The 13365-nt window shown below is 36.0% G+C and overlaps 1 protein-coding gene across 1 annotated transcript; it reads right to left on the bottom strand.

The window, feature by feature from the left end:
• Positions 1-2074: 2074 nt before the first annotated feature.
• Positions 2075-13365, bottom strand: LOC114529997 (deleted in malignant brain tumors 1 protein-like). The gene is made up of 10 exons (XM_028551568.1): positions 13071-13365; positions 12195-12506; positions 11199-11534; positions 10749-11084; positions 8003-8341; positions 6989-7324; positions 6176-6511; positions 5287-5628; positions 4211-4552; positions 2075-2573 (listed from the first exon to the last, which is right to left on the bottom strand). Exons 1-10 carry the CDS (start codon positions 13285-13287, stop codon positions 2287-2289), a joined length of 3183 nt encoding a protein of 1060 aa, XP_028407369.1. The 5' UTR covers positions 13288-13365; the 3' UTR covers positions 2075-2286.

Here is a 13365-nt window from a genome sequence, read left to right as displayed (position 1 = left end):
AATGTCAACACGCTTACTGGGAATGATTTCTTCTCAAAATAGCTTCTCTGGAAGTCACTGGAAGAAGTTGTTTTTGCGCTCGGGTTTCAGCTAGGTGTGAATGCCGGGCTGAATTCAACCTCAAGCCAGTTGAAATTTGAAAATGCCTTATATAATATGAGCCGCCTTATATAATATAATTATTGAGAATGGCAACAAAATCTAAAAGCCACACATGCGCCATTTTTCAGGTAAACATAATTTCATCAGATTATATGAAGATTCGATATGAAGATGTTGTTTGAATTTGTGTTTTTTCAAACCTTTTACAGTGAGTTGTGTCTTAATTGTTGTTATGGGCGCCAATTCACAATGTAAACAAAGTTATACGAAAGTTGAATGACTTCAGAAATCAGAAACCTGTTGCGCTTGGAATTTTCGTTCAAAATCGTTCGGTGCATCAATTTTGAGAGATGTTGGGCGTCAATTCACAATGTAAACAAAAAGTTGAATGGCTTTGAAACCTGTTGCGCTTGGAATTATCGTTAAAATATGTGTCTCTCACAAAGTAAACATAATGTCTTTCCAGTTCCTGTTGGTGATACCAAAATACCATTTTTACCTTGAAAAGTCTATGATGTTATTGTCTGCAGAAAAGAGCCTATTAATTTTATGTTATAATGTATGGGGGTGGTATGGTGGGGTGAGCCACATATAACACCTCCCCACCTAGTCGTAAATATTACAACACCTAAAAAAATCAGATTTTTTAGTTACCGGTATGCACTCATTTGATAACCGACTCATATATCATTTTTGCAATATTTGACACTTTCCTGGGATCCCATGGCAAAATTTGAACTTTAAAAATGTTCAATTTTTCATTCTTGTGGCTAATAATTAACTGTCATGTGAACAATTTTTGCTTGCACCATAGTCGAAATGATGAAAATTAATATTGGCTGGTAAAGGCCTTGTTACACGGTGCAATTTTTCTTGCAACTTGCAATGCAATTCTACTTAATCTGAAGATTTTTGTTTGGAGCAATGCACAAGGAAGCAAAGTTGTGCAATGCAGAAACTTGAAGGTCTTGGTCCTTTCTTTTCTAATTCAAGGACTAAATTTAGTGTAAAAATATTTCTGGAATGGATCTAGAGTAATAATAGCTGATATTGATGGAATCATCTTCTGCCACTGTTCGCGCTATACCCTTTTTAAAATGCAGCAACAAAATGTGTTATTTTTGGGTTTATATCACCAAGAGTACTGTACTACATAAACAAATTGCTGTGAAACAAAATCCTGACACTAGAACAAATTCAATATAAATTTAACATCTCCCCCTTGCGTTGAAAGATGAGGATAGCTAAATAGCTAAGAAGCGCTTGCATGGTTTGTCGTGACGCAAGGAATACTTTTTTATTATTATTATACGTACTATTTAAAATACGAGCGGCCGGTCTGTATGGGTATTTACAAGAGTGCGTAGCACGAACCATTGTAAATCCCGTACAGATCGGCCGCGAGTAATTTAACGTGCTTGTTAAAGGGGAAAAAGTACCTGGGGCTATTTTATCTGCAAGTTGTAGATTACCGTTCTTTACTCGTTCAAATTTCGCGCATACGTACAAACAACACGATCATTGGACGTCCAAGGTTCATAACATTTGGAAAACTTTCGATTCCGCTAGGTTTTGTCAAAATACCCGGGTATAATTCTTAATCTCCGGGCGGCATTAGTACCCTCAGACGGTGCTCCGCACCTCCTCGGGGATAAATACATATTTTCACATAATTATTCGTATATGCAAAACCTTTACGTCACTTTTCTTAACAAACGAAAATCACCATTCTTCTTACTTTCTTTCATACAAGAAACTTTAAGAGTAATAAAGTTAACTGTATAAAGTATTATTGTTATTATTTATAATGCAACAATTATAACGGGACTTTTCCCGCCGAACTTGACAAGCAAAGTAGTGTAATCAGAATTTTTCATTGAATCGAATTATAATATTCGTTGGAAATTTTTTTCTGAGTTATATTATAAAAGAAAAAGAAAAAAATTTCCTGTGTTTCTGTACAGTTATATAAACACAATGTTTTTAGTTCTATACACTACTAGTAGGCTATGACCGTCTCGTTCACTTCGCTCCTATAGAGAAATCCTACGGTGTCGCTGTCTAATTGTTAATTATAAAAATATAAATATATATATAACGTCTGCAGCTCGTAACAAAAAAAAATAATTCGCACTACACTACATATTTTAAGACATCATTAGCAAAGAATGGCAAGCGCTAATTTTAGCCAACGGCAGTGACGTAACCCACGTTATCTGCGGCCTCTCCTGACTCGTAATGCCAATGGTTTTGTTTGAGACCGACTTGATCTGACTCACCGTAAACTGGATTTTTAATTGTATGTTGAGATTTGGAATCAGGTTTAATATTCCTTATTCTTCTTAACCTTTGGCGACGATAAAATATCGCGACACTGGCAATGATAATCCCAGCGATGATGACTGCTGGTATTGCCATAAATGTAGGCCATTCAGCTGCGCTGTCCAATTCCCCACGTGACTTTTCTTTTTCTGAGAATGAAAATAGACTAAGTGAATGTGCCATTGCTAAGTGATTTAGAGAAGGAATATATATATATATATATAGGTGCTATGTATTTTAAATGCGATTGGTTCTTCGTAGTCACATGACTTTAAAAAAATGCAATGTTCCCGCCAGGAAAACAAATGAAAAATTGTTGCCCGCTTCTTGTCATAAAAAAGTAAAGTGTTTTTTTTAATGAAATTGTTGTGTAACATGTATGTTTCTGCTCCTATATATAACAAAACACTTTATACCACCTCGGGAAATTGTTTTCCCTCGAGTCTGAATGTTTCCCTCGACAGGAAAACAAAACCCACTATTTCCCTCAGGAGCATACATTAAGTGTATAATATATCCCTTGTATCAAACAAAATTCAATATAACAATGTAACCGCGGTCTCACAGGTATAGCGGAAAAATCTTGAAACAATAGAGCAATTGATGAGATATATGATCGTTATAAATTTGTAGGCTAACTAAAAGAAAAAAAAAGGCTACTAAAATATTTAGCAAGTTAGTTAACAAAGGAGTATCAATAAATCGTTTTCGCGGAAGCCTCATATTGAGCACTACAACAGTGGCAAAAACATATTCAGAATACTAATTCCTAATTTTGACTGTAATTTTACATTTATCAAGATTGAACTAAGGCTGTGCATGTATACTCTATAATGAAGTTATACAATAATTTATACTAAATACGTAGATCCGGCAGAGTCTAAAATCATCAAAGTTTCTCCTATAATCATGCGTTCATCATATTTCTTTAAACTATTTTACTCATCAACTCAAATAATTCATTACCACATCCAAATTTGTCTCGCTCCATTAAATACTAGATTTGAAACAGTCCCAATATATTCAAGCAATAGCAAGACTGCTTGGTTGGGTTTATATATATATATATATATATATATATATATATATATATATATATATATATTATAATATAAATATATATATATATATATATATATATATATATATTTTATATATATATATATAAAATATATATATATATATATATATATATATATATATATATATATTTATATCTTCATGTTTATATATCATAGGAACAACAGGATACAAAAAAATCAGTCGGACATAAGACGAACATATGACTTGAATCGTGATTCATGAATAGTGATTCAAAAAAGATTAAAAAAACAGCGTGTTTAGTTGTGTGAAAAGGATGGGCATGACCAAGATTTCCATTTAAATTTCCGGCCGGAGGTAGCCTAGCTTCCAGTTCATTAGTGTATTATTATTTTCCTCCGCTTGTCATACATCAATGAATAAATGACGAAAAATAGCATGTTGACAGAAACACAACTTCTAGTGGTTCAACCACTAGAAGTTGTCTGGCCAGATATCATTTATATTGCATTACACTCACAAGACACACATGTCCAACCGGGTGCCGCGCCATAATAGCTACATATGCACTGTGTCAGCGTCTCAACGTTGAGAGCGCTCTCAACATATACAGAGTCTTAAAGAACAGCGCGAAACTTAAATATACAAAGCTAGACACATTGCTAAGTTACCTTAATTAATATATTTAATTATATTACCTAAATGTATTACAAAGTTGAGATTTTTATTAAAATATGAATTTTACCTATTTTCCGAAAGCATTGAACTCCGGCGTCTCCATGATGAGAGCAAGAATAAACATTCCCCCAACCTGTATGAGAACAATTTGCTATATTTTTTTCTTCTCCGGTACAAGAAACATGTGTTAACCATACTGGTCCAGAACGGGGAGGAATTTTTCCACTAGAAGAAGCGTTAATAACATCTTTATAACCAAGTTGACGACATACAACCCGAGCATCTTTCATACCCCATCCATCGTCACAGATTGTTCCCCATCGTCCACGATAGGATATTTCGACGCGGCCAGAACCATTAGAACTCAATGATCCTTTTAACCTTAGTTCAACAGGCATACCAGTGACATCTAAAAGAGCAAATTTGAATTTTAACTGAATGTTATCAATGTTAACCAATGTTATAACCAGCCAGAAACCATGTATCCTCAACAAAACTAAAGCTGGATGTACCTCGTACCTAGTTACTGTTTCTGCCATTGTTTCTGTTTCTGCATTAGTTTCTGCCATACATAACTACACACATATTACGTAACATATGTTACGTACCCACTATAAGTTCGCATCATTGTCGAAAACCGTTGTCGCTTGTGTACATTTATCTCGGAGAAGCTGATTGATCGGGCAATTTCAGTGATTACTGAGGGGAACGGTTTCAAGAGTTTAAAATTAAAACATCACGAAAACGGCGTTCACAACTAGTTCGCTTCGTTGATATTTCTTACTCGATTTACCGGGTTCTCAGGTTATATGTTGTTTGCTAATGAATGGCTAGAAAATTCGGAAAAAATTAAAATTCTTCTTCGGGCGAAATTTGCAGAAGATGTTAAACTATAGCCTCGTGAGTATATTAATGTACGAAAAATACTAAAACTCAAAAAATATAACTTTTAGCAAGTAAGTTATTATTGTTTAGGTCAGTTATAATTTCCTTGATTGCTAATTGCAGAACAAGTTACTCCAAATAATTCGAGGTAGATTTCGGAATTTGGCGGATTGCAGAAAGGACCAATTCTGCGTACCGCCTAATGTCCGCAGGAATTTCGACTTGGGTCGCGAGTAAACGCCCTAATCAGTTTCTTACCTTTTGTTGCGCATTCAACACCAACAACTTCATCATCAGAGCAGTGTCTATCCCCCCAGATACTAAGAGAACAACTTTCAATATTTTCTTCCTTCCCTGTGCAGTCAATGTATTCCAACCATATCTGCTTATAACCGGATGGAACCTCGTGTCTTTGAAGGGTCCTAACAACATATTGATAACCAAGTTGACGACATATAACTTTAGCATCTTTCATATCCCATCTACTATCACGATCACAGATTGCTCCCCATTGTCCATTGTAGAAGACTTCAACACGACCAATTCCACTTGCATTTAACGGTCCTTGTAACCGCAGCCTCACAGGTATAGCGGGAAAATCTTGAAAGAATAGAGCAATTGATGAGATATATGATCGTTATAAACTTTAGCAAGACCGCTTAATTTGGTGGTAGGCTTATATATTTATATCTTCATGTTTATATATCATAGGACAATAGCGTACAAAAAAAATCATGCGCACATAAAGGCCACGTTACACGGTGCAATTTTTCATGCAACTTGCAATGCAATTCTTTTATTCCACGCTTCATTAAATTTTAATAACCTCGTTCATGTGAACATCCCCTAAATTAAAATTTCTAGATAGCCAGACATTCAGGAAGTCGATGTGGATGTGGATGTGTCATGTATGTGGCCAAGAAAGGTCGGTCCGGAAAACCATTTGGGAAGAAAGATGACCATCCGTCTTAGAGATAATGGTATTACAAAGATATTATTATTATGTGATAAGCTTTTGATTTGATATAAAATAAGTAAGTTAACTTATAGGTACACACGTCAGCTTTGCAATATTAAATACTTAAGTGGTGTACCTACAAGCCAATTTACTCAATACTAGAATTGATTTTGTTGTTATTAGTCATACTTGCGGTTAAACATTCAACTCCGGCGTCTTCGGCATGAGAGCATGAATGTCGTCCCCAACCACGGTGTGAACACTGTGTTATGTTTTGTTCGTCCCCAGTACATTCGACGTTAGACAACCATATTTGCCCAGAACCTGAAGGAACCTGGTCACCGTCAAGGGCTCTGGATGCATTTATGTAACCAAGTTGACGACAAACAACCCTAGCATCTCTCATATCCCAATCATTATCACAGATTGTCCCCCATTGTCCACGATAGAATACTTCAACACGTCCAGTGCCATTACCACTTGAAGGACCTCGTAATCTTAGTCTGACAGGTAAAGCGCTGAGATCTAAAAAAAATCGGAACTATCATCATGAATAGAGATTCAAAAAAGTTTCAAAAAACAGCGTGTTTACTTGTGTGAAAAGGCTGGGGCATGCATGCATGACCGCAAGATTTTTTTTAAATTTCCGGCTGGAGGTAGTCTTTTTTGAGTTCAATAGTGTATTATTATTTTCCTCCGCTTGTCATACATCAATGAATAAATAGCGAAAGATAGCATGTTGACAGAAACACAACTTCAACCACTAGAATTTGTGTCTGGCCACATATCATTTATATCGCATTACACTCACAAGACACGCACGTGGTCCAACCTGGCGCGGCATCATAATATCTAAATCTATAATTTATCTACTGTCTTGCTATGAAAACGGCGACAAAAAGTGTTAAAGAATTCATATGTGAGATTCGCAGATAATTAGTTATATAAGAAGTAAAACAACATTTATATTCACGATAATCGATTAGATCCCTAAATTTTTACCTGTATTTGTGCATTCAACTCCCGCGTCTTCATGATGTGAACAACGATGATTTCCCCAACCACCGTAGGAACAATTTGTTATATCTCGCTGATCTCCGCTACAATTGACGCGAGATAACCAAATTTGACCTGAACCAGAAGGAAACTCGTTTCTCTGAAGAGTTCGAACGACATCTCGATAACCAAGTTGACGACAAACAACCCTAGCATCTCCCATATCCCATCCATCATCACAGATTGTCCCCCAATACCCATGATATAATACTTCAACTCGACCAGCGCCATTGGCACTTAATGGTCCTTGTAATCTGAGTCTCACAGGTACACCAGTGAAGTCTAAGAAGAATAGTTGAATGAAAGTATGAGATCAATCCGATAATTGTAGATCAAATTACAAGCAATACAAACTACACAGCAAGATCGTGATTCTTTACTTATTTTAAGCAAAATTTTGCTTAGAATAAGAATTTTCCAAGAACTTTATTCTAGGTAAGAATTGTCGATTTTGCTGTGTACTTGAATACGTTTAAACTGAATGGCCATGTTGTAACCCCTGTCTTACAAGTATAGCGGGTACATTCTTAGAAAGTTGGTCGAATCTATGAGATAAGTGCTTGTTTTTTCTTTGTACATCCAGTACCTAAAGCCCTTGATATAAATAATATATGGCGTGGAGTTTCGAAGCAATGATCCTGGTAATCGTGTAGTCATACTAGAAACAGCGTGTGTTTGTTTGGTTTCAAAAGGGCATTTTAGTACTTCAAAATCATTTCACGTTCGCTATATCTCGAGTACTTGGGCTCATGCGAACAGCTCCTAACTCATTCAATGTAGTGCAGGTATAAGAACTCCGTTAAATGTATTAAATTTATCACTTCCTTGCATATATGAATAATAATTAACGCACTGTAGACCGACGAATTCGGTGTTATTTTTCAAATTTAATTGAGATTATACCTTTATCGTGCGATATGATTGGACTATCCAGGAACGTTGGTATATTTTATAACTTACCTATCGTGTAGCAATGTACACCTGCCACTCCATCAGATAAGCAAGAAGTAAACCCCCAACCATCATAAGAACAACTTGTAATATTCTGTTCATCTCCAATACAACGGACATTTTTTAACCATAACGGTCCAGAGGCAGGAGGGACTAGGTTCCACTGAAAAGTCTTTGCATCGTCTGGATCATAACCAAGTTGACGACATACAACCCTTGCATTTTCTCTGTTCCATCCACGAGCACATATTGCACCCCAATATCCATGATGGAGTACTTCAACTCGACCGGTACCATTTGCACTTAATGGGCCTTGTAATCTTAGTCTCACAGGCGTAGCTGTAAATTCTTAAAGAAATAACGGAGTGTGTAAAACAAATGTAGCTGCTGTAGTTGTAGTTTTGGCTTTTCTGGTTGTAGCGTTTGTTGTCATTGTAGTGGTTGGTGTCGTTGTAAGGGTTGTTGTAGAGCGAGTGCAGACAACTGAGTCGCTCGGTTAATGAGGCCACTCATTAATAATACAGAACTTTGCTTCAGCTTTGATGAATACTTTTACACAAAGTAATGATGCTATTTTGATATTAGATGGGTATATGATGGCCTTAATGCATGATATAACTTAATCCCTTTTTCTATTTTTTTTTATCCTCATGCAAAAAATTCTTGTGGTATATCTGAGTCTAATGATACTTCTGTTGTTTTTCAATTTAATAGCAGGAATGATTTAGAACAGTATTTACACACTTTGTCAAGTAATATACTTATTTATTTGAAATTCTCCCTATCCAATTTAAAGAAATCAGGGTTGAATGCAAACCTATAATTTCTTATATAGAGTTAAAAAATCCAGGGCATGTGTCGGGCAAAAACATTCTAAAGAAAGGGCTTCAACGTATCAAGTGAACCAAATAACAACAGAGACTGGATGTGAAAAGCAATTTAAAGTGGAAAAAAATAAAAACTACATGAAAAGAAAACAAAGTAGTACTTCTGTTAAAAATCATATTAGATGTGAATATAAAAATAAGAAACGAAAATGTTGAGACATAACTAGCAAGGATGATTACTTGATTAAAAGATTTTTACATAACAAATGGTAGCATTATATTCTTGAACAAACTTAAATCCAATATTTATAGATTTCATAAATCTATTATATATTTCCTTACTTTATGCAGTTAATTTGTCAAGAGGCATGGCCATTAAAAACTAAACCTAAATCACCTAATATTTATGTATGTTCACAGTGTTGTAAAATAAAAATCTCCTAAAAAGTTCTCATGTGAAAATTCAATGACTCCTTCACCTCTCCCGCATGAATTACAAGGTTTAAGTCAAGTAGAAGAAACATTGAAATATCGTGCTTTCCCCTATTATGAGAGTATATATTCACCTGGGCCTTGAGGGCAAAGAGGTAATTACTCGGGTCATTGGATTAAAAACATTCCACAAACTCTTTTTGTTGTTCATATTGTTGTTCATACCGTCGTTTATAATTCATTAACATCAAAACATACCATAACTATAGCCACTTAAAAATTTCAACATTATATTACTGTACCCATGCGTGAGTGAATCGCAATTTTTCCCCAACTTTCTAAACGCTTATTTCTGGCTTCAAGGCGGCACTTGACTTGAGGTAGTAATTATTACCTATAGAGAATCTACTTCTCTGCAAACTACATTATCTGGGTACTGTAGTTTTCGACTAAATTTTGGGTGAATATGAATTTTTCATGCGGCTGATAAGATTAAATCTGTTTTACAATTTCTACCAATAATTTCGAAAATAAAAGCCTTCCGACGAAAAAAGCACTAAAAATAACGAATTGAAGTTAATAAGTTCATCGCAACGTGGTTTAATTAATGAAAGTAATCACCACACAAAGATTAAATTCACATCCCAATGTTTCGACACTCAGGTCTAGTGTCTTCATCAGGGTGATCTGATGTTGAAACCTTAGTCTAGATGTCAGATCCTTATATGCTCTCAACATGACGTCATCTATCAATCAGATGTAAAATGGCAAATAGTTTCCTTCATCCCTATTTTGGGCACAAAGACTCGAATTAATATGCCTGGCTTCCAAACAACGCATTTGTCCATAACGATCCTTAGTGATAACGACTTTAGAATCGTCCACGCAATGTTATGGTTTGTTTGACACACATGTTTCACCAAGGCTAATTTTGAAATTTCTAAGGCCTTTTGATGTTCTTTCAAACGTGTGCCGAACTGACGTTTTGTTTCACCTAGATATTCCTTCTCGCAATCACCACATGGAATAGAGTATACAGCATGAGTTTTCTGCGATAAATTTCGAGTTATAATTTATAAATTCATTGTTTTCACAGTCAATGAACACAAAAATATTAGCATGCATAGCGGGACAAATCGTAAGGCTGGCTAAGCTACTGCACGCGATCCTTGGGTTTGGTGAAACTATGTAAAATCGTGGTTCGTGTAAAGCGAAATTTAGTAAACACGAAGTGACCATTTTCACGGCGTCTTAGGCGTGACATCGTGTTTGCTCGATTTCTCTAATGTAATCTTTGTGTGGTGATTGCTTTCATTAATTAAACCAGAGCAGGGATAATTGCGTTGGAACAGTAAAAATAGTCTGAATACTTCATGGCAAACTCTTCTAAACCTTACGTTTAACATGAATAATATATGGTATAGAGCAGACTCGATACCGAGCAGATACGATACCCATGAAAGGACACGGAGTTGAAATATTTTATAACTTCATACCTGTCGTGCTGCATTCTACACCAGCGTCTAGAGAATGATCACAATAAGAAATCCCCCAACCACGATGAAAACAGCTTGTGATATTTTGTTCTTCGCCAGTACAAGTGACGTTAAATAACCATATCTGCCCTGAACCAGAAGGAACTTCGCTCCTCTGAAGAATTCTTGCAGCATCTTTATAACCAAGTTGACGACATACAACCCTAGCATCTCTCATATCCCATCCAGAATCACAAATTGTCCCCCAATATCCATGATACGACAATTCAACACGACCAATACCTTTCGTGCTTAATGGACCTTGTAATCTTAGACCGACAGGTGTAGCTGATAAATCTGAAAAGAACAACGAAATTTATCATACAATGTAAGATAAAATTGGAATGAAGAGTTGCAACTCTTAAATGTATCCAATTATTGAATGTAATTATTCTGTAATCTTATATATACCTGTTGTACTACATATTACGCCAGCGTCTTCACGATGAGAGCAAGGATCAACACCCCAACCACTGTGAGAGCAACTTGTGATATTTTGTTCTTTTCCAGTGCAAGCGAGGCGAGCTAACCATACCTGCCCAGAACCTGATGTAACCTCGTCTCTTCGAAGAATTCCAGCAACATCTTGGTAACCAAGCTGACGACATACAACCCGGGCATCTCTCATATCCCATGTATAATCGCAGATTGTCCCCCAATATCCATGATAAAATACTTCAACTCGACCAGTACCATTTCTACTCGAAGGCCCTTGTAATCTGATCGATACAGGCGTATCTGTAAAGTCTTAGATAATATAAAATATTCGTGTTGTCAATCAGCAGAGTGATGTCAATCAGCATTATAATTCCAACAGTGGAGATAAATTTCAATACGGCATTCCGTGCTTTTTCAAACTTACTTTGTCGTTTTTTGGTCTTAACTACTTTTTGTTTGCGACCGCAGAAGATACTGAAACGCCTGCGAAATAAGTTGTTATTTATGGTGTATCAAATTGATTGCTGCCCATATTCATTGCAAGTGAACGAACTTTAAAAGATTCATCTGAAGTAAATTGGCTCCGACACTGAAAATTGGATCGTGTGGGCATGCAGACCTTAACAAATGCGAAAGAATACATCTTGAAAAATTTTTTTTTTAAATACGACTGATTCGAAAATTCAGATGTCAAAAAGTTTTTTGAAAAGAAGCTTGAACTGGAGGTCAATATGTTGACGCTTTTGCGTTTTATATTTTATGTCATATACACGCGTGACAGCTATATTGTCATTAATTTCTTGTAATGCTAGGTCCTTTCAGTCATTCTATTCCTGCCGCAAATATTGTATTGAAAAAATATTTCAAACATCAAGAGTTCAACTATAATCCTAGTCGTTATTTTCTTTCGCCTGAAATTTTCGTAACTTTTTTGCCAAATGGAATATCGATCTGTATTCAGCTGTTTACCTTTTGTTGTACATTCCACCCCGACGTCCCTGCGATGAGAGCAACGATGAGAGCCCCAACCTTTGTGAGAGCAAGTTGCTATACTTTTTTCTTCACCTTTGCAATCTACGTCAGACAACCATATTTGCCCAGAACCAGAAGGTACCTGACCAGCAAGAAGTACCCTTGCAGCATCTTTATAACCAAGCTGACGACAAACAACCCGAGCATCTCTCAAATCCCATCCCTCTTCGCAAATAGTTCCCCAATGTCCATTGTAGAATACATCAACACGTCCTGTGCCCTTTGAACTTAACGGCCCTTGTAATACAACTGCAAAATCGTAAAGGAATATCTTATAATGGTCATATGAGGGTATTTGATGGTCAAAAACTGTTATTCCAGAGGTAGGATGCAATCGCTAAGCAAATGTAAACTAACGCCTTGTTTATATTTAATTAATTTCAGTCACGATATTTCTAAAAATATCAACAACAGTCCGAATGTGCTGCTATTTTGGTTCGTTATATGGTTATAAATCTAAATAAGCATAAGCTGTAAGAAAAGTAATGAATATGATAAATTTCAGATATTTTAAAACGTAAATATTTTAAAATTTTTGTCCCTATAGAACAACGCGCTTCTACACTAAAATAGAAAACATTTTCCGTGTCTTTATACAGCTATAGAATGACCCGTGGGATCTTGGGAGAACAAGAAATACTGTAATCATAATAACGAGTGTGTAAACGTGTTGCTTAAGGAATTTTTGTTCTTTAACAAGCCTTTTTTAACAAGCCATGTTTCCGTTTTCACGGCTATAAATATGGAAATATCTACCAGCGAAATTTCGCCCCAAAATCTTAGTCGAGAAGTGCCAGGAAATGTATATTTTACCTATTGTAGAACATTCAACTCCAGCATCTTCGTCATGTACGCAATTATGAACCCCCCAACCATAATGAGGACAACTTGTTATGTTTTCCTCTTTCCCAGTACAAGAAACTTCATTTAACCATATCTGACCAGAACCGGAAGGAACCTGTTGACTATGGAGTGCCCTGACAGCACCTGGATAACCAAGTTGACGACAAACAACTCTAGCATCTCTCATATCCCATCCATGATCACAGATTGTTCCCCAAAATCCATGATATAATACTTCAACCCGACCAGAGCCATTGGCACTTAA

The sequence above is a fragment of the Dendronephthya gigantea genome, unplaced genomic scaffold, assembly GCF_004324835.1.
Source record: "Dendronephthya gigantea isolate DGI-Jeju-01 unplaced genomic scaffold, DenGig_1.0 000058F, whole genome shotgun sequence".
NCBI lineage: Eukaryota > Metazoa > Cnidaria > Anthozoa > Malacalcyonacea > Nephtheidae > Dendronephthya > Dendronephthya gigantea.
Note: the sequence above shows the minus strand (reverse complement) of the source record. Positions and strands in the feature narration are given on the sequence as shown.